This window comes from Lytechinus variegatus, chromosome 15 (assembly GCF_018143015.1).
Source record: "Lytechinus variegatus isolate NC3 chromosome 15, Lvar_3.0, whole genome shotgun sequence".
NCBI classification, from domain to species: domain Eukaryota; kingdom Metazoa; phylum Echinodermata; class Echinoidea; order Temnopleuroida; family Toxopneustidae; genus Lytechinus; species Lytechinus variegatus.
The window spans coordinates 19,810,140-19,833,827 of NC_054754.1; the positions used below are offsets into that span (position 1 = coordinate 19,810,140).

At 36.4% G+C, this 23,688-nt stretch overlaps 1 protein-coding gene across 1 annotated transcript in view; it reads right to left on the reverse strand.

The window, feature by feature from the left end:
- LOC121428649 (monocarboxylate transporter 7-like) overlaps nt 1-23,688 on the reverse strand; it is a 36,582-nt gene that overhangs the window by 3,777 nt on the left and 9,117 nt on the right. Inside the window, exons 2-3 of the mRNA XM_041625423.1 lie at nt 15,313-15,456; nt 13,523-14,617 (exon numbers count right to left, since the gene is read on the reverse strand). Coding sequence (XP_041481357.1) covers nt 13,523-14,617; nt 15,313-15,456 — 1,239 coding nt within the window. The remainder of the gene's footprint in view (nt 1-13,522; nt 14,618-15,312; nt 15,457-23,688) is intronic.

Genomic DNA, 23,688 nt, shown 5'->3' on the forward strand with positions numbered 1-23,688 from the left:
TCAACCGTCATCTTCAGCATGTTCGGGGAACGTTTTAGTCCTTCAGTCTGGTTTTACGCATAAACACAATGTTTATCGGACATTGAGATAAATTCAACAAGGAGAGCTTCACTTCATGTCACCGGTTCCGGCTTATTTTTTGTTCGAGGATGTGAATTGATATTATTTTAACTTTAACGTTGGAGAGAGAAATTCAGCTGCAGGGGTTGGATTGAGCCCCCACATCGCCCGGGTTTTCGACGTTGGGACCTTACATGTGCCGTTGAGCTCAGGAGAAAGAACCCTTCGTCCTGGGACTCACGCGTGGCTGCATTGTAGCGAGGAGTCGAGGGACCTGTGAAAACCACTGCAAATAGACCTGACGGGGTAGCATAGCTGGTTTCCACTAAAACCCTCCGGATTAGTTGGTACCGACGAAGTCTGGTGATTTCACATTACACTGCGGTGAGAGGAGTCGTTTAACTGCGCGAGAATCGTCTTGGAAGGGGCTGTAAAGGAACTCAGCAGGGCGATTGCTTTTCCTTTGGTCGTCTCATGAGGATGGATTGAGGTTAGGTACTGAAGGCCGCAGGCGCTAGTCCGGCTCGGGGAGTTGGACGCTATCGAGGAGCTCCGAGACATCGTTCTTCCAACCAACGCTTCGACACGGCCCTTCATCTTCGTCATCGACGTGGTGTGGTAGACCCTGTCTTCGATATCTTCGACGGTGGAAGCTGGCACTGTCGTTTGGAAGCCGATAGCCTTGGCGAGTGAAGCAGCAGGAGTCGCTGGTATGTAGTGAAGCCCTTGTTAAGATTTTTCCAGAACAGTCATTCACATTTAATGTAGACTCTCATATTACAAACTATAAGATATGCTTGATATGTATCTGAAAAGATATGAACTCGTTATCTTCTCAACATGACGATGTGTTAAGATATGTGTGTAGCTATGCAGTTTGTTATTATGTCTGTTTTGCATTAGTGTGCATTGGGATCTGAAGGAGATAGCACAAATAAATTCTGCAAATACACCACTAGACAGAATAATAATAGTAAAAATCTAGATTCTGATAGTGTTCTTTGGCAACACATGAAAATACATCTTCAGAAAATATATATAAAATTTGCAGTCTTTTGTGCTTACCTTTATGTCAGACCCCTAATGTTTATTGTGGTCTGGACTTACACATTTCACAATTTTAACTAAATGTCTTTTTTCCTAGGTTCTGCGTCTGGTTCGATTGGTTACCTTTCTCTCCCAGAGTTAGATAGTAGACTATTTAATAAGTGTGTTATAACTGAAGGTTTATCGTAGTTGAGGTTGCATCTCCTTTCAGTAGTATTCACATATACATAGTAAAATTATGGCTGAAAAGTTAGTTGAAGATTTAGTAACCGGTTTAACCGAAGCATTACAAGGGTGTAGGTTTACCCCTAGTGATAGAAGTACCAGACTTGAGAGATTTTCTGGACAAGGTGGCATTTCCCTTACCGAATGGTTAGAAGAAATAGATCTTTATTGTGAACAATACCAAATCTCTGAAACTCAAAAAGTGCGGCATAATCAGAGCAAATTTGGAAGGTGCAGCACGTAAAAAAGTTGTTTTTCGGGGAAATAAGATACTAAAAGTATTATTGAACTATTTCAAAAACATTTTGGAAAGAAACAAACTGTGCAATCTTTGCAGCAAGCCTTTATGAAATCCAATCGAAGTCTGGTGTTTCTGACCAAGAAAATTTGTTAGGTCCCACTTTTTCTAATTTGTTTCCTTCCTTTTCGCCTGAACGACTCATTCAAATGCAGAAAATTGACCCAGAACTGAGATTTGTGTGGGAACGGTGGAGTGCGCACTGGAAACCGGGGGATGAATTTCCCGCACGTTTTTCAGAACCGGATAGTTTGAAACAATGGTTATATCAATGGTCTAATTTTACTGTTAAAGATGGAATATTAGGAAGGAAGGTTCTTGATCCTTTATTTGGTAATATATTTCAAATTTTACTCCCACAGTGTTTGCGTAAAGAGTATTTTAGTTGGATGTCATGATGAATGGGGACATCAAGGTAGAAATAAAACTGAACAATTAGCTAGGTCAAGAGTTTATTGGCCTGGCATGGCTCGTGATATAAAATTTTATGTTAAAAGATGTATTAAATGTGCTAAGGCAAAGGAGATGCAGCCTCGGGTAAGAACCCCAATGAGACATCTAATGGCATTTAGTCCATTGGAAATTATTGCTATTGATTTTGTTAAGTTAGATCCTGGTAAGGGAGGATTTGAGGATGTACTTGTTATTACAGATGTATATACGAAATTAGCTCAGGCAATCCCTTGTAGAAATCAACACGCCTCAACAGTAGCTAAAGCTCTACAAGAGCACTGGTTCACAAAGTATGGAATTCCAAATAGAATTCATAGTGATCAGGGACGTAATTTTGAGGGTCAGGTGATAAAAGAATTATGTAGGCTTTATGGTATACGTAAGACTCGTACAACACCATATCATCCTGAGGGTAATGCTCAGGCTGAAAGATTCAATAGGACTTTATTTGGCCTAATCAAATCGCTGGATCAGCGTGATAGACGTAGATGGCCTGAATTATTGCCTCATCTTGTCTACATGTATAATACGTACCACCCCCCACGAAACTACGAGGGTCAGCCCTTTTGCTCTTATGTTTGGTAGGAAAGAGCGTATTCCTTTAGATCATTTGTTGGGTGTGTCTGATGTAGAATGGGAACAAGACTTTGTTAAAGAACAAGCCGAGTTGGTTGAGAGGGCTCAAAAAGTTGTCAAAGAAAGAACTGACAAGGTAGCAGCCCGGAATAAGGCCCGAGCTGATGCAAATATCTCTGCAAGTCCCCTCCCCTGGGCATAGGATCTCTTGTTTACTTAAAGAAGTGTGCTTTTAGTAAAAGACACAAGTTGGAGAATGTTTATTTTGATGAATTATATGTTGTTGATTGGATAAATCCTACTGAGGATATTTATCGTATCCGACCTATTAATGGAGGTAATCCAAAGATAGTGAATCGTAGGCTAATAAGGAAAGTACCTTCTGAATCAGATGTGGTTGACCAAAATATGGAAGATTTTGGGTTATGAGAGAAGGAAAATCATTGCTAGCTACAAGGATTCTAGAAAAGATTTTGAGGATGAATATGTTTTAGTACCAGAAAGAGTAACTACAGAAACAGTAGGGGAGAGTACTGGTCTAACCAGAGTACGGATGGGGGCGTACAAGTGGGCGTACCAGAAGCGGAACAAGTGGAGGTGTCGTCCAGAGGAGATCTCAAAGACAAAATAAAGGCATTTCATTCTAATCCATACAACTTACCTAAGTCTGTATTGGAAAAATAAAGTAATAAGTAAAAAATTAAAATTTACCTTGGGTCTCTGGGCTGGACTCCGCCTTCAATTATTTATGACGATGACAGTTTTATTATTTGGACATAGCTTTGTGAAACGATTAGTAGGGAGTGGGGTAAGGAGCATGTATTTGGAAATTGGTGGTAAATAACAAATATTGAGAAGTTTTGGAGAAGGTGACTCAACTTTGAAAGAATGCTACATAATACAAATACATAGGGATATGTTCTGGGTTTGGGAGCACCGTTCCCTGCCGGATGCACCCCATAACAGAAAGGGGGAAGGAGCTATACCTACGTAGAATAGTAAGTTTTTGTCAGACACATTTTTGGATTTAATTAGTTTTTTATTATTGTGGGATAAATGATGTACATCAGTGATTATGGGTTATATGTATGATTGCTTGGTTCTATTGATTGATTGGCCCAGTTTGGTTTGCCGACATGGATCATTTAATATATTTTGTGATATTAATTAATCTGTAAATATGTAATTATATTTGTCCTTATAGGAAAACCACATATCAGACGGCAGGATGGTGTCAAACGGAACTGGAGGAGGCATGGGATATCCACCTCTGATGGTAGTTTTGATATCATCCCAAAGTCTTGGTAAATGGTAGAAAACAAGTAATGTTTGGGTTATTTTTTTGTTCATGTAAAAGGATTTGTAAAATCTGAACAAATGAAAGAAGGGATTTAAAAAAAAAAAAACAATTGTTTATCTTTTTAATGTGGAGGTTTACCCTAGAGGTGCACTATGTCATCTGTTTGGAAGCAAAGGATGAATTGTACATAAAAAAAAACACTGTAAAGTAATGATTCTGAAAGTATAACACATAAAATAATAGTAACTTTCAGAATAACCGTCATTATTTGTAAGCATAGCAGAGCGAGGTCTAACATGTGCATGCATGCTGTTTAATATCAAAATTTACTGTTTACTGTTTATGATACATGTTCATGGTTGATAATGCCTGAAGTTGATTGTTCATGGTTTACAATTACAACCCATCCATTGATTAATGTTCAATTGATTAATAAACACTTTTACTAGGGCATTATACAAGTATGCTGATGCAAAATATTTTTTTAGTATCATTTTGGACATGAAACATGCACTTGTTAACTAAGGTTATTTATAGTTTTTTTTTTTTATATATATAAGATGACCAGATTTACTGCTGTTGGTTTTCATTTTGTAAGGTGGATATAGATACGGATATGGATAATTTTACATTTCACATGTATCATTACTGTTACTACTGTACATGTATGTTTATGTACCTGTAGTATTTTTGACATAACTAGTTGTGCATAAGAGGTATAATGAAGGTTAAATAGATGTTTAGAGGTTGAATTTGTAACTAAACCTTTCAGTCCATTTTTTCAGGGGTCTGGAGTGTTTATCTTTGAAGGGGTGATGTCATCGATGAAGCAGCAGGAAGCTTGGGTCATCCACTTCCCAATGCCTATACGTTGACATTCCCTGATAGAAGCTCTCCAAATCCTATTTTTAATTTAAGAAGGTACAGGTATAATGTATATACATGCAATCTATTTACCAAAAAGGGGAAGATTTTGAAATAACGATATTTGGCATAAATATAGGACGATGTTGAAATGTTTATATTGTTTATGACAAATTGTAAGTGTCATGGATGGACGACCGTCAGTATCAACAATTCTTTTTTTTCCTGATTTTTTGCGATCTTATGGAACAGATCGATTCAGTAGGGGAGAGTTATAGCGGGATGGAAAATAGAGATTTGTTTGTTTGGGTAAAGAAGTTCGTTCGCCTTCTTCCATTGTTTACATTCCTTAAAGGTGTTGATTTCGTTTGCTAGTTTTTCTGGGCCAGGCTAGCGATTGGAATGTGGAAGTGAAAGAGGGCAAACTGACTGGGTTGCTAGGTGTTCAGGACTAATAGAAGTCCATTGGAACTTCAGTTATTTACTACTTTGCTTCTTATTCATGTTCTTCGGCTCGCTTGCATTCTTCAGTGATTAAAGAGAGAGAGAGAGCGAGAGTGTGAACAGGTGTGGAAGCAAGGAGTGAATTCCTTGGTGGAAGTGAGCTGTGAGTGGGAGTGGCTGAAGTGACAAGAGTCGCAAAAGAGGATTAATTGACTGAGAGAGCAGTTGGGGGAGTGGTTAAGAGAGTTACGTAAGTTGGAAGAATAATGGAAAGCCGAAGAACTTGAATTTGGAATCGGGGTACACAATAATTAAGTTCCATTTTATATACTTACATTATAGGCGGATTAATTTCGCGCATTACACCAAAAGTGATAGGGTCGATTTGGGAAAGGCTTTTCTCGCCACGCGGTGTTTGACCCAGAAAGGGATAAAAAGGGAGTGATTAGTTGCCAAGGGGCAGTTTTTCGTTCCCGATTTGTTTTGCCGCCGTAGGCCATGTCGGTTTGATTTTTGTCTGTCGTCGGTCGTCCAGCCCAGAGATGCGACATTTATTATTATCCAGCATGTAATTTGACTTTGATTTAGAATAAAACGTGATACACAACTTAACTTCATCGAACTTGTCATTCTTTGACTCCCGTCTTTTTTTTGTACGTGGGCAGCGCAAGACGGTGGGCGGCCACCGGCCGTCTTGCAAAGCTGTGCCGCTACATATATATTTTTTCTTAACTATTAAATTATCCTTTCTCCTCTCCCTCTTCCGCAAGGAAAATGAAAGAAGGGAACCCCAGCAAGATATGGGGAGATGTCTCCTCTTTTTTCCATTTCTTAAAGTCAAGGCTTTAACAAATGTAAAATATTCTATATCACATGCATAATAGTTTGATAAAATATATAGTGTGGGATGCTTTGCGACCAATCATCCAAGGTTAGTTACAAGATATTGTGGGCGGTTAGAGATGAAAAAAAAAACAAGTATTGTAATATATTATATCGTGTGTACATCCAACGCGCGTCTGATTCAGTTGATGAATAATAGTTGCTATAGTAATACAACTTCCAATAGTTGATATGTATATAATTATGTGTGTATACCCACACAAATATATTCAAATATAGTAGTTTGTAAGTTATGATTAAGTAAAAAACTGCAAAACCATTTCGCTATTGAGCAATGCCATGCAGTTATTACATTTTATAATACATCCGAAAGGTTTTGCATGAATGACAAAAGTCTTCTAGGTGAATATTAATTTCAGAACATCGTGCGACAATAAAACAAGATAGCAACTAAAATTCTGCATAACTAGTTGCCTAGGTTACCGTTTCTCGAACAATCGCTTTGTTCTTAAAACAAAGCGTGCAATGGATTTTTGCTTTATGTTTTGTACACTTTTCAGTAATGTCATTATTTCCTTAGCATCAGTTATATTGGTCTCGGCAAGTAACATAGACCTTTCGTTGATGTATTTTGGGCATTCGGTGAGGAAATGACTTACAGTTTCAATACACCCATTACAATTATTGCAGTATCCTGTTGGGTGCATTTTCAATTTAAAAAGATCTTCGTTTAAACCTACTACTCCGAGTCTTAATCTATGAACAATACTCTCCTCAAGTCTTGTTAAAAAGCATAAATGTGGTTTGTTAACGGCAGGTTGTACCTGTCTTAGAAAGGCGTGTGAAGAATTCCACCTATCTTGCCAGAGGGTGATATACTTATCTGTAACAATACTCTTTATTTCAGAAAGAGAATGTTTATTAAATATTTCAATGTTGTTTTGTAGGGCAGCTTTGGCGTAATGATCTGCCATTTCATTCCCATGCAGACCACAATGGCTAGGGATCCACTCAAGGTGGATGTGTTTCCCTTGGTAGTTTAATTTAGTCGTTAAAATTATGATTTCCGTGACAAAGGATACATCCTTTTCTTCTTTTATGGCCTGTAGTGCGCTCAATGAGTCAGAGAAAATCACAATTCCGACGTATACATCTATAGTCTCCAGCCAGTTGAGGGCAAGGACTATGGCTGCTAATTCAGCTCTGAATGATGATGTATGGTTCGCCATCCTTTTTGCCTCATGGATGGAGAAAGCTGGTACATAGAAAGAAGTGGAGACTGTTCCATTGTTTGGAACTTTTGACCCATCTGTGAATATATGCAACTGATTTGACCATTTACTTCCTATAAGTTCTAAGCTACGTTGTTTTAAATATAAGGGATTTTGTTGTTTATTTAGAACTTCACTCAATTCTAGAGAAACTTTTGGAAGAATCATTGTCCATGGGGGGAGACAAGGTACAGTATAAGTTTCAATTGGTTTTTCATTCATCAATGCTGTCCTACATCCAAAAGGTTTATAATTTTGTTGATGTTTTACTATCTCCATTTGCCAGTTTGGCTTGACGTTAACAGGATGATCACGATGCATAGCAATTTTTTGTCTTAGAATATCTGCAAGCATCTGCCTGCGTAAGTCTAGGGGCATTTCACCTAATTCTGTTTGTAAGGAAGCAAGTGATGTTAGGGGAAGAGCTCCTGCACATATTCTCAGGGACTGATATTGAATATGATCTAAGGATTTTTTGATGTATGAGGGCGCACTATCATAAGCTTCGCAGCCAAAATCTAATAATGATCTTATTAGTGCTTTATACACAATCAGTAGCGATTTTGAGGAGCTTCCCCACGTCGTACCTGTTAAGCACCTCAAAATATTCATCTTACGTTTACATTTTGAAATGATCATATCTATATGATTTTTCCATGACAGTTTTTGATCAAATATCATTCCTAAGAATTTTTTCTCAGATTTGAAGGTCAGGGTAGCATTGTTTAACCTGAGCTCCGGATATTTGACTTTCCTCTTCTTAGTAAAAAGTACTGGGACTGTTTTGCTCTGTGAGAGACGAAATCCCCATTTGGTAAACCAATTGTTCAACTTATTCAAATGATACTGTAATTGTTTTGAAATAAGCTCTATATCCGCACCCGATATCCAGACAGCACAGTCGTCCGCATATATGGATGTTGTAACAGATTCATCAGTCGGGATATCACACATCATAACATTGTAAAGCAATGGACTTAATACACTACCCTGGGGCAGACCATTGTATATTTCATAGCATTTTGATTTTTCCTGTCCAATCTTCACATGAAAAGTTCGCTTTTTCAAAAAGTTATTCAAGAATCGTAGCATATTGCCCGAGATATCATAATATGATGCTAGTTTGTATATTAAGCTTTTGATATCAAGTCGATCATATGCTTTTTCAATATCAAGGAATACTACTAATGTGTATTCTCCAACGTTAATACTTCTTTGAATCGTGTTCTCTAGAAGTATTATACTATCCACCAAGCTACGTTTGGAGCGAAAACCTGTCATAAAAGGTGGGAATATTTCTTTCTTTTCCAAGTACCACTGAAGTCTATTTTTTACAATCCGTTCAAGTATCTTAGCAAAGCACGAAGTTAGTACTATAGGTCGATATGATGATACAGTATGGGGGTCTTGGTCCTGCTTTAGTACAGGGATTAATATAGAATGTTTCAGATTTGGGGGTATGGCCCCCGTGTCCCATATCCAATTCATGACCTTTAGCATAAAATTCTTACTTTCATTCGGAAGTTTTTCATACACCTGGTAAGGGATCTTGTCTTCCCCAGGGGATGATTGTTTACAAGTATTGAGAGCCTTTTGTAATTCCTGAAACGTAAAAGGTTCATTCAAAACATGTTCCATTCCCCTGTTCATTGACTTGATTGCAATGTGTTCATTGCCTTTTATTCCCGTGCATTCTTCTACTAGACTTATAGATTGGAAAAAGGAAGAAAAAGCCTCAGCTTTTTCTTTATTACACAAAACTTCCTTTTCATTAACCACTAAGATTGGCATGTTTTTGGATTTTCGTTTGTTGTTGACCGACCCCTTCAGTCTTTTTATGGTGTGCCAGATCATGGATTCTGGTACATAGGGATTTAGTCTTCGGCAGAAATCTTCCCAATATTTTTTTTCTGATTGGCGCAGAATCTTTTGGGCTTCTGCTTTCTTCTTCAAATATATGTTTAAATATTCTGCGGATATATGTCTTTTTAATTTATTATTAGCCCTATTTCTTTCTTTGATGATTTTTGTGCATTCATCTGTCCACCAGGGAACGGGGTTGTGTTTCTTTTTGCCTTTCTTGGGCATTATTTCACTTATAATGTCTGTTAGTTTATTAGTAAAATCACTGTATATATCAGTTTGGTCGATTAGGATATCTCTATCTCCTGTCAATCTTCCTTGACAATTTCTAGTGAAGGAATTCCAATCAAATTTCTTAAAAGACCAGTGTATTTCTTCATTGACCCTTTGATTACCCACATGTACCTGTCTGGTTCGATCCAGTAATATTTGGGTAGATATGGGAAAATGATCACTCCCAAAAGTGTGTTGTAGAACTTCCCAAGTACACTTACCAGATAGCAGAGGGGATGTGATACTGAGGTCGAGACAAGAAGTTTTCCCAGTATGTGGATCTATTCTAGTTCCTGTTCCATCATTTAAAAATACAAAGTTTCTTTCATGGATGAAGTTTTCAACCACTTTACCATTTTGGTCTGTTTTTGTACTGCCCCATACAGGATTGTGGGAATTGAAATCCCCTACTATAAGGAAAAGGTTGTTATCTATACCGTTGGTAATTTTGTTTAAGATAACATCATCCATTTTTTTGCATGGATTATAGAAATTTACAATGGAGATCACTTTTCCGGCAATATGTATTTTGGTAAATTGCATTTCAATTTCTTTATCATTAATAGGGTATTCATAATTGAGGGATTCATGTATGTAAATTGCGCAACCTCCTTTAGAACGATTTTCTCTGTTTCTATTAAAACATATATATTTTGGGATATCCAGTATGTGATCTCCAATTGAGATCTATTGTAGACTTCCCCCAGACTCAATTATTTCAAGAATAAAAAAACAATAAAACCCAACCCCCAACAACGAATCTGAGAACCAACAATCCTCCAAATTGAGACCAAGTAGAAAAGCACATGTTTAGAGCGTTGTCTCTATTCCAGACCCAGTCATTTAGAAATTAATTTAAACAATTTAAAAACATAAGACTTTGTCATATTCTTATTCCTGTTGAATAACGTGAGTATTATGCTTAGACCTTCGTCTAGACCCAGTTATATATAAGATAAACAAACGAAAAAAAATCAAAGCTAAGACCAAACTTTAAAATTATAAACCCAGTTAAAATGCTTGGGTTTAGAGAGTTGTCTTTACCCCACATCCAGTTGTTTTAAAAATACAAATTAAGCAAAAGATTAATCTTAAAACTTAGACACAGCATCTCCCAAACTATAAAAACCCTGTGATAACGCATACCACAAAAACGACAAATTAATAAAAGGCGTAAATTTTCAGATCTGAATGGTACGCGCCTTAAAAACCCAAAATAACAACACCAACAACGTTATTCTACATCATTGACATTGTGGCGTCTTTGTTAATATTGTTTGTCTGTTTTTATCGTTTCTAATAATTTCCTAATTTGAAATAACTGGGTCTAGAGCAAAGACTACACCATATTTAAAGACGTTTGTCCCCTGGAAAGATCAAACCTCAAGATGTTGATTGACCTGGACAGCCTCACCCCGTAACTCTGGTAAGGGTGTGGGAGGGGGCTCTTCTTTCTTTCTCTGTTTCAGCCATTTCAAATCAGTGTTTTTTCCTATCTTATCACTTCTTGATCACATAAATCCTCTCTCTCTCTTTACTTTACGGGTCAATATAACCCCAGAAAATATATCGTAGGCCACTGAGATTATTGAAATTGTAACTAATAAAAAAGAATGTTGAATATATTACAAATGGTGCTTAGTACACTGAAAATTTAAAGTACCGAATAACTTGTTAAAACGTTATCCCCTCTTTATAGAATGATTTTCTTTTATATAATATCTCATAGATCGTCAATCAACAACCTTTTCGTTTTCGGGAAGTAATCCCCATATTGTGTGCTGATATCTCATTCCTCAGTTTTTTGTTTTATATGTATTTAAAAGTTGTGTTTTTCAGAAAAAAAGGAATGAATATACAAGAAATAATGATAATAAAAAAGAAGTAATAACAATAATACTTAATTAAATTGTTACCCTACTTCTCATACAGTGGGTGGCAAAAATAGTCAATTATGACTTATTTCCAAATAAAAACATGGAATGGAATGGTTATCCCCTCTTGTTAGAATGTTTTTCTTTTATATACTATATCATAGATCGTCGATCAACCTTATCGTTTTCGGGAAGTTATCCCCCTATTGTTTACTGATATCTTATTTCTCAGTTTTTTCACATGTATTTAAATATTTTGTTGTTTGTGTTCTTTTTCATAGAAAAAAGGAAGGAATATAAAAGCAACCATTTTTTAAAAAATGGTTGTAGGGTCTTTGTTTTGTTGTTGTTATTGTTGTGTTTTTAATGATTTTTATAACTGGGTCTGACAGAATGACTACGCTGTATTTCCATGTTATTCAACATAAATAGGATAGTTGGTCATTGTTTTTTTATAATTATTGAAATAACCGGGTCTGGAAAAAAGACTTTGCATTTATATTATAATTTTTTAATTAACCGGGTTTTTATAAAAGATTTCACATTTTTGTGCTATATAAACGCATTACTGTAAGGTTTCAGCTTTCAGTTACCGGGTCTGGAGCAAAGACTATGCTTGATTCTCGATTTACTATTAGCGTCCGGAAAAAGACTTAGCTCAATTCTCATTTTTATTCCACTGGAATATCATTATTGTATCTTAGTTTGGACTAAAATCATAATTTTTTAAATAACCGGGTCTGGAAAAAAGACTTTGGATTTATATCATGATTTTTTTAAACAACCGGTCTGGAAAAAAGACTATGGACATATAATAATAAAAAAACAACAACCGGGTCTGGAATAAAGACTTTGGATTTGTATTGTAATTTTTGAAACAACCGGGTCTGGAAAAAAGACTTTGGACTCATATTATAATTTTTGAAACAACCGGGTCTGGAAAAAAAACTTTAGACTTATATCATAATTTTTGAGACAACCGGGTGTGGAAAAAAGACTTTGGACTTACATTATAATTTTTGAAACAACCGGGTCTGGAATAATGACTTTGGATTTATATTGTAATTTTTGAAACAACTGGGTCTACAAAAAGACTTTGGACTTATATTATTATTTTTTAAACAACCGGGTCTGGAATAAAGACTTTGGATTTATATTATAATTTTTGAAACAACCGGATCTGGAGAAAAGACTTTGGACTTGTATGTTAATTTTTTAAACAACCGGGTCTGGAATAAGGACTTTGGGCTAATATTATCATTTTTTAAACAACCGGGTCTGGAATCAAGACTTTGGATTTATATTATATTTTTTTTTAACAAATGGGTTTTGAATAAAGACTTTGGACTTATATTATAATTTGTTAATTAACCGGGACAGGAAAAGAGACTTCGCACTTTTTTGCTACATGACCGCATTACTATAGGATTTTAGTTTAGAACGGATTTGCCAAAAATCCCTTCAAATTCATAACATTTGTGGGTAAAGTCATTATTACATTTGTGGGTGAAATTATTACATTTGTGGGTAAAGTGTTATTACATTTGTGGGCGTTGTTACATTTGTGGGTAAAGTGTTATTACATTTGTGGGTGTAACACCCCTCCCCCCTTTGAAAACCATTCTGCGGCCCCTGATTTAGTGGAAGAATGATTGACGATTATATTTGCTGAAGGTAAATTCAGATCTAGAACGTGTAAAATGCAATTAATTGTCGTTTGAGAGGTAATTACAGTTTATGACCACTTTCGTAGTGCAAGGCCTACCTGATACAAATTAAGGAATGTTTATCATTGCGGGTTGCTCTTAGGGGACAGTAAGGTGACCCAAGTCTGCGCAGTGCCCTTGTCTGTGCAAACGAGTATCTGCGCGATTCTAATAAAAGAAAACCTGCAATGACGACAAACCTTACACCTGCTAAACATCGATATACAGTATAATTGAAAATCAGAATGAAAATGGTGGGAAAGTATTGAATTTCAAGCACTTCACGCAATCTGAAAAATGACTGTCCGAGAGGTTCCCCCCATGAGGCCCCCTTCATACGTATGTACAGACTCATATCTTTATTGAGAGGAGCGTTGTACTTGAGAAACAAAGTAAGGGAGAAACCTTATAGATAGCTATACTACCTGAAATGGCCCCTCCAGCTAAAATTCCCACTCCTTGCAACATCTCGAGGATTCCAAAGAGAACATCGAAGTTTTCGGGTACCAGCAAGAGTTCTGCACCAAGAATGACCGGTAAGAATGCCATCGCTTCCAGAGCGATCCCGGATAGAAAGGAGCAGAGAAGCATCACTGGAAACTGGGGAACAAAGACGTCGAGGAACTTGGACACTTCTTCTATGATCACCAAGCACAACAGAACTGTCGTCGTATTCCCAGATTTCCGGAGTACGAAGCCGAGTGTGAGACGGCTGATAAACGTGGCAGAGGCCACTGTCAGGTCTAGGATATGGACATTAGGTAGTGACAGACCTCCGTCAATGGCTCGGGGGACGAATAAGAAGCGCCAACCTGCAACTTCTATACCCATCACAAAGTATGAAAATGTTAAGGTCACCAGGCAGGGTTCCCAAAGACTTCCACAGGAGCTCAGGGTTTCATGAAGTGTGGTGCAGAACCCACGTCTTTCCATTCTTTGATGTCTACTTTTATCAGTCTTATAATTAGCTTCTTTTCCCGATGCGTAGGACATTGTGGTATGCTCTCCCATTCGAATCTCTTTCATTCGATCTGTCAATCTAAGGCTATACGTGCCAGTCGAACCCTGATCACTGTCAACGTCAATCTCATCTTCATAACTCATCTGCAACCTTTCTCTTGTTCGAAGCTTTTCTGAATCAAGATTGTCAGTTGATGACATGTCATCGTCTGCTGAATCAGATGATGAATCCGAATAAAATTCGCTACTAAAGCTGTATACCCCAGTTTCCGTTCCACTTTCTTCGGTCAAGGGACAATTTTCACTCTCTTGTTCACCCGGAAAAGAAGAGGGCCCTTGTGCGATTGCGAACGGAATCATGTTCCCGGATAGTGCCCCAAGTATCAACATAGCCCCCCTCCAGCCGTAGATACTTTGTAAATATTCAGCTGTAATTGGAAGAAACAAAGAACCAAACGCGTATCCGGATGTAGCTATCCCATACATCACGTGGAATCGATCATTTGCAACCCCTTTGAGGGTCAAAATGGATGATACAAAGACCACTGAGCTGCCTAGTCCTAAAACAGGAATTTTAGAAAAAGAAATAATTATACCGGTATTAATAGGAATAATATTTGTTTACGGATATTTTCTTTTGTAAATATAATGTCGATTATAGAGGACGAGTTTTGAGCAAATAATCAACATAATAAACCATAAGAAAAAGCTCTTAAAACTTTATTTACATTATTCAAAATGTACCCCACTTAGACAAATGACCAAGTAACAACAAATTTTGCTGTTTGTTTTCTGAAGCGCACAGAAACATATATAGCAACATTGTACGCCATGTGCTATACAGTAAAAACAATGAATATGGTAATGAGAATTTTGATACTACTAATTATAAAAGTAATCATAATAAAAATCATATTAATTTTACTGTTATTAAAAATGATGTTTTTGATGATAGAGGGAATAATAATGACGATGCTATTCGGTTTATATAAAGCCCTTACATTATACATGTATTCCCCATCATGGTACTCTGGTGCGGGCTACCCCCCCCCCCTATAATCGCAAAATTACACGTAGATCAACTTAAATATATATAAAACAAATATATCAGGACTGTCAAAATAATGTAAACATCCTCTCGGGGTTTCTCCAGTTGGGGAAAATGAGTAATTGCTAGACCAACCTCAAATAAATAATTCCCACTATACTTTCTCAAAGCCTCATATATTAATTTTGTGTACATGTAATATCTTACCGAATAAAGCGAAGCACAGACAAAATATGACCGGGGTTGGAGAAAGAGAAGAGAAAATCGCTCCACATGACGTGCAAAAAGCTCCAACAAGGGTAACCGGTCTTGGGTTTCTCAGCATCCGATAAACCAATGACACAAGTGGAGCTTTAGGGCAAATGATAAAATAGAAATGAAATATAATTTTGGAAGAATGTCTCGAAAAACCTATCATGGATGAAATACCATGATTTCATTGAATCGTTTAAGACATTAGTATTACGTCACCGCGAAAGACGGATAGCACTATTTATATAGTACAACCCCAAGAATGTTCTGTAATATGATTGGTCCAAATCCGATCACACTATATTTAGCGAATCGCACCAATGCACCAAAAATGCATTATCCTGCACTCTGACGTCATGCCAAAAGTACTATCAAGCACTCTGACGTCAGAGTGCGTGTTAGTGCGAGGTCTGAAATTATCTAGAATTTAGATCAGATATAGCATTCGGGGCAACTCAGTAACATGGGGGGGGGGGGGGTGGGGTGTATAAAACAAACAATGCACGCACTCTTGTGCATTGAGGACCTAAATAAAGAACTCTGTGCTCGACTCGCCAAATGTGTATACCGCACTCGGTCCTGCGGACCTCGGTGCGGTATATCCATTGGCTCTTCTCACACATCGTTCATTATATTTTGGCCCTGCATGCACGCGCATTATTTGTATACTATCACCTGTGGTGACTAATAGGGGTTTTCGCTGCTCGTTTGGATTCAAGAACACAACGCCTGTCAAATGACAATGAACAGCCGAGAGGGTTTTGTCGAAAGTTGGTGGACCGGGGCAGCAGATCGTCCGAAGATTGGGACAGGACGAACAATTGCAAATTTCTCGTTTGTCCAGAGTCCATGAGTGCCGGCCGCACAACAACGTTGTTAGCCTAACAGTCAGCCCAGTCACATCTTTCGGATTTTGAAGTCAAAACATTTATTTCAATGTGTAAGTCATGCATTGTTTTACATTGAAAGGCATCGCTGCCACATTACCGGTTATTACAGGGCCTCTGCATTGTTAGCGCATTGTTAGAGCTAACAACGTTTCTGTGCGGTCAGCAAAGAACGACACTGCTGTTTTGATGGGTCAAAACCACTATCTCGGCGCAATTGCGTAAAATTCGTGTCCCGCATGTTTTGGGGCCAATTAAAAATAAAATCGATATATAGAATGGTCGAGTTATGCTATTCTATTTATTATATGAGATCCATTCTTTAAAAAGAAAGTCATATTGACCTTCTTTTGGTATATAATGAGAAATTAGCAAATCCATCGGTTGTAATAGTGAAAAGCAGCGTGTCACCGGTCATATATTTTCTAAATATCTGTATCTTTCAAAAAATAAAGTAAATAGCAACTGCCCTAAAACTTAATTAATATAGATATAAGTGATCCCTCCACAAAATACAATCAAACGTTTTTGATAAAAATGTTTTGTTTTCACATGCGGATAAAACCAAATGTGTCGCCAAATTTAGTGAAACTTACGTTACCGTATTTTAGATCAATAATTAATTACTTTATGTCATCGTAAATATGTTTATTTTTATTTATTTGACACCTCGGGTATACGATAAGAAATGATACCTATGTACTCCCATTCCTAAGTAAGAATTATCTTATCAAAACCAAACTAAATGCAATTTGTAGAAACGTAGCCTTAAGAGATTAAACTTACGTTACCGTTTTGGGGAAATGTGTATAGACTTCAGATGCTGATATGTATATCAGCAGTTAGCATTGATCAAAGGAAAGTCAGAGGGCCAAAGAAATCATACTTGCAAAGAGCAATTTTGGATCAGCAACTATTTATTTACCCCATCATGTAACTTACGTTGTGAAACTTACGTATACCGTATGTGCCGATCTCGGCCTTTTTGGCGTTAAAAGGATTTTTCTCGATATATAACGGAGATGAGCCATCTACGATCATTCTCAGAAAGCCTATATCGCTATAAGCAACAACTTCTTACAAGTCTATGGTGGATCTCGTCCCATTTTTCTAATCCCTTGCATCACAAGTTGACTAATAAGTACCCAATTCCATTACATTTTTAAAAGGTTTTACTCCTCTAAATAATTGAGTGTATTTTAGGTGCAACCATTAGTCAAGGGCTTCTTAAGAAGTGGTAAAAAATGAAACAAAAGTTTAAGAATGTGAAATTACTCTTAAATCTATCTTTTATACCTTGGAAGCTAGTAATAATAATGTAACGTATGTTTCAAAATAGAAGTTGTCCCATACATAGATGATATAAGGGGATTTAATCTTGCTAATCGTAACTTTGTGTTCATAATAAGCTAGTACTACATTCAATTTCATTACCAGTGGAATTTCGGGAACAAAAAAAAAGAAAAAAGTACAATTACTATCACTTCAAGCATTGTTTATGTTCCGTTCAATTTTTATTTTCATGAAATATTTAAAAATAAAACTAGCCCTTTAAAAGATTCGGTATTTTGTTACACGGTCTTTACCTTTCTTACATTTATACTTGACAATATTCTTCAGTACACTCGGCAAAAAAAAACTTCTTCGAAAATTGTAAACTTAAAATATTCCTTATTCATGTCAACATGACAAGAAAATATTCCTCTTCCAGTATGACATGACATTTTCATGTGAACAGTCATGCATGGATAGTTAAATGCTTTAAACAATAGCAATGTCAGTAAAAGAAAATTGCAAGAAATGGATCAGTCAGTGCATGGCTGGTTACAGGTACTATAGCAATGTCAGTAAAAAGATGGCAAGAAAAACGATCAGCCATTCTTTCAGTTGTGAAAGTTTATGCGGCATAAATATCCATTAAACGATAAAACCAAATTTGAAGTCAAATACCACTCTAAAAGTGAAAAGAAAGTTATCCACCTTGGATGTATCACTATTCCAATGGAATTTTAATTCAAAGTCAGTCGATGAAAAAATGTCAAATTTCAGTATCTGGGCATAAGCAAAAGAAAATTATCATTATCCTCCTATCTTCTGCAGTGGTGGCGGCCCTAGGTTGACCACTCCTAGGGCGGCCTCTAACTTCATCAGTAGCCAAATACCACTGGTTCAAATTTGAAATTGTTGTTGGTGAAACTTGGAAATATCGAGCCACTTGTATAAATGACTGCCCAGACTGCAACATTCCTATTGCTCTTGCACGCTCTTGGTTGGAATGCTTCATCTTGAAAGTGAGTGTCCAAATGATCCATCTCATTATGCATCTCATGATGCATCCCTACGCATTCAATTCAAATGAAAATCCCCTGTTGAAATTGTTTAATGTATGCCTACAGGATGGCCACGATCATTAGCCATTTCTTACAATTTTCTTTTACTGACATAGCTATTATTTTTAAGAATTTAACCACCCATGCATGACTGTTCACATAAAAATGTCATGTCATACATGTTGACATATAATAATCTGCCTTTAATCAAATATCTATATGGAATATTTTAACTTTTATAAGTGTCCAAGAACTTTTTTGCCGAGTGCAGTTATGACTTTTCCCAAGCCCATGATCAAATTTTATTTTTCGCAATATAAATGAGGGGCGTATATCGGTTTATCGAATGTATTATTGTTGATTTCCTTCCCTCAGATTTCTTTTATGTATCTCAATTGATATAATTGCCTTCTTAAAAAATTATATGTATATATAATGAAATGAAAGAGAAAAAACTATAAATAGCAGTATAAGGCATTTGTGTCAAGAAGTTTTGATATCAGATAAACGCGACACCTTTTAATATGATTTGGAATATACAATGGGGGGGGGGGGTAATTTCTTTTTGTTTTTTCATCTTGTATCTATTTACTGCAATCTCCCTTTTCCACATTTCATCTCTCTCTTTCAAGTTTCATTACACCATCTTCGGAATGCAAATCAATGTCATATAAAAATTAGTGGGGGATACTTTCAAATCAAGTAAATCACGATACTTATATACCGTAACGTTTTTAATAATGTAAATGGCATGTTCATCACTTTTCATGCTACAATAAGCTTTGCATACAATTTCATTTTATCATTTTCTTATTCAGCTCTCATGATATATGTTTTAAAACAATTTTCATTTTATGGAAATCCACAGTAGGTGGTTGTCATGTTGCGAACAGAATCTGCATGAGAACAGTCCAGTATAGTTACTGCTTATAGCTCAAAAAGGCTAGTTGTTGAATTTTTATGTTGCGAGTTTTTTGCACATGTGGTTTTATGGTTCATCCAAAATTTCAGATCTTGAGTTGAAATAATTGTTTTACATTGTCAGATATTGAAGTTAAAATACGTTTCTCTTTTCAAAATAAATTTATTACTAATTTTCGCTATGTAAACGTAATCAAAATTTGTAATCAATATGGGGGAATTGATATAAAAGTCATCGGGAAAATAAAGGTAACCATGTTTTGATGACCAACCACATTGTTTGAGGTATAGTTGATCTATAAGAGTTATAGTTTATTCACGATTTCAAATTGCTGTTATAGTTCTTCCACACTTTCAGTATCTCATACCTTGGTAAAGTTCAAAAAGACAAATTTTTAAATTCTAAAGTTGCAATTTCTTGGCACATTGGTGTATATTTCATCCAAACTAGCAGATTTTAAATGTTATTTGTGGTAGGACAATTGTTTAACATTGTCAGATATTAAAGTAACATACGTTACTCTTTTCAAAGTAACTTTATTTCTAATTTTCACTCTCTACATTCAAATAAAATTGCAAACAGAAAGAGGGAGTAAAAATAAATACCATTATCTGAAAACACAAGTGACCGCGTTTTGATTATCACTCACACTTCCACATGTCTGGCACTTTACATTTGAATATAAAATGCCCATATTCTGAGCACCATAATTATAATCTAAATTTCCCGTAGATTAAAAACATTTTGTGATGATAGTTTTGTCCATTTTGTTTCATGATATTATTTGAGAATGTAACCAATCAACTTTCAGTTATTTTCGTTCATAGAATTCTAAACCTTCGTAGTTATTTTCAGATTTGTATAACATGTAAAACCTAATATGAAACCTATATTCGTTACAATATTTAATGAGACAATTACATATTACATGGTGCCCGTTCGTTGAATTTGATGTAAATCCTGTAAACTTAATAATTACATGACTTTATAAATGTTTACATCTTACCTTCATCTTTCAGATTTAGTGTTCGAAGTAAAAAGATACAGTTCGTGATTTTTACAGTCAAATTTCTTTATAGATATTATTTTTGTTAAACTTCAGTTCCCCTCAGTGGTTTTCGCAATCAAACTCAAGGGAAGTAAGACCATTATCGTACAATTTTTGGCACCAAATTGATTATTTCAGAAAATAAGTTCTATTCAATAGAAAAAGATTTCACCCCGAACATTAAAGGTGTAATGCTCTGTAAAGGTGGTGTCACACATTGGCGTTTTAGACAGCGTATGTCCGACGTATCAAAATTTCTCTAAAACGTCGGCATACGCTGAACTTTGATATTTTTTTCAACTCTGGGCGTATACTTAGCGTATTCATTTACGAGTTGGAAGTATACATAACGTATTAGTAACTTATATCGAACGCTTCGTTAACTTATAAGTAACGTATTCCAACGAATGCTTAGCGTATTGCTGGCGTACACAACTTATGCCCTACGATAGCCTAACTTACGCATAGCGCGCGGCAGCGTATGGCTGATGAACACGTGTCGTAGCCTATAAAAAGGCTTCCGCTCGACTATTCAAATCATAACCGCACGATACATCACCTATCAACACCACCGCCATGCCGAAGAAAACTCCTGTGAACCCCACCTTTATATACCAATTCCTATAAACATGATAAACGTTGTCAATACGCCATTATACGGTAGCTGTAAGTTATAAACACGTTCAGTAAGTTTTGTGGTCGTCCGGAGCACGTCTTCATACGTCAATATACGTTGGAGTTAAGTTACACATACGTTTAAAGCACGTTACTCATAGGTTAGAAGTAAGTTTTAGGGTACGCTGGACATTATCTCGACGTACATCGACTTATGAGTAACTTACGAGTAACGTGTATCAACGATCGCGTAACTTGCCTACAACTTATGGCCCGCGTATGCGGGACGTATGAGCCATACGCTGGCATACGTCGAAAAATTTTGTGCTTGCACAAAATTTTTCGACGACCTCGCCGTATGACGACGTATACCAGCGTGTTTTAGCGTACTCTTAACGTATGCAAAACTTACCCGTAACATATTCGACGTACGCCAGCGTATTCGCCAAATTCCTCATACGTCGGGCATACGCTGTCTAAAACGCCAAGGTGTGACAGCGCCTTAACGTAGGTTTCACATTATTAACTTGACAATACATGCATTCTTTTCACAACAAAATGATATGAGTCGAACAAATTTATTTTTCTGATTTGTTGACTTTCCAATTGCGCCGAAATAGTGGTTTTGACCCTTGAAGGGCGTTTGATAAATGATTCTCTGTGTTATAGAAAGCAGTTTTTACCGGAGTTTTTGCCTGTGTTAAAGTCCATGGCAGAAATTTTTCAGACTAACCTTAGTTTTCACCAGAGTTTTCACAGGTGAACAGTTTTATGCAACAGGCCCCAGGGGCCCGTTTAATAAAGGACTTGCAACTGTTGCAACTTTGCCATTATGGCAACTACCATGGAAATAGGGCTCAGCAGCCAATCAGAATCAAGGTTTCCATGGTAGTTGCCATAATGGTAAAGCTACATCAATTACAAGTTCTTTAAGACACGGGCCCCTGTTCCTAGTTTTACAAAGTGTTGTGAAAGATCCAGTCATGATTAAAAATACTTTCTATTAAATTTCTTAATCCTGCTATAGTATGTAAGGCAAGATTGTAATATCTTGCTTTGAAATCTACCTCATAATGAAAGAAATGAAAGGTCATTTGTCCAAAATTGTGCATGAAGTAACTACGAACTGGTCTATTAGAAAATGAATGTTTTCACGATTTACGTCGAGCATTCAACTCGGCGAACCGTGAACTTCTTGTAGGTATATATTAGCTAAGTTCGGTTGTAGCGCAAGACGTACGTCTTATTAAATGGTTTCACTCGTATCTTGCAAACAATATGTTTCTGTAGAAAATGATAACTCCGCAATTAAAGATGTGAATATAGGTCTTCCTCAAGGGTAGGTACTTGGCCCACTGATGCCTGTTTTATTTATAAATGACCTACCCCAACTGTGTTATGTATGCCGATGATACGACCATTTCCGTATCAGGCTTTTCTAAAAGTGAAATTGAAACACAGCTTAATGAAGTCATGAAGCAAATACATGAATGATCAATTCGAAAGAAGCTTATTCTCAATGTCGATTAGACTAAGTCAAAGCTACTTGGTTCACGATAACGAATTTGCACTTTGCATGACAATAATTTAAGTATTATTATAAACTGAAAATCTATAGCATGTGTAAATGAATGTAAATGACCTGGGACATTATTGATTCCGATCTCGACTTCAGAAGCCATACAATCAAAGTTGCAAAAGATGCCAAGCAAAAGTTAAGTATTTTGAGATTGAGATCTATCCTCTTATCACAGCTTTACTGGGAATATGTAATGCCCCACTTTCTCTGCTGTTGTAACGTATGGACAGGACGAAGTGATGTCAATTGTGATTTTCATAATCACCTCCATAAAAGAGCAGCATACTCAATGTAGGATGGTTATTTTGTCATTTTCCTATTTTGTTCATTTTCTTTAACTTGTGCTTTCTTCGGCTGTTTTACATTTCTGTTCCGTCTAGACTTGAGTTCATTTGCATTTCTTTTCAGTACTGCACTTGCAGTCTGAACTTAGGATATTTGAGTTTAACTACATTCAGTTTTCATTCATCCTTCTCCACATTGGATTCTTTTCCTCTGATTCTCTTTTGTCATCTTTATTCCTTCTCTATGCAGGTGTTCCGCTCACTATCCATCAATCACCTGACTCCTTAGTTTCTAATGCCATTATTACTTAATCACCCAGACATCTTTTATCACTTTCATTTTATTCCTCATTGGTTTTTATTACGAATTGTATTACTACATTTCAGTTGGGTTCTTCTATTGTCTTTTATTTCATTGGTTAGCTTTAAGTTAATTTAAATAATCTTATGTTACTGTAGAAATTTTTTGATGTGGGCCGAGGAAGGTCGAAGGTATAGAGTATTTTGATAAATGCATGAGACACAGTCACATATGCGCTACAGATCCAGTCTCTTTATTTAGTTATTCTCCGTCTACTGTTCCTGATATGTTATGTTTGCTGTTAAGTTCCTGAGTTATGCTGTTGTTTTAAAACTGATTATTTATTCACATCAAGTAGGAGTTTA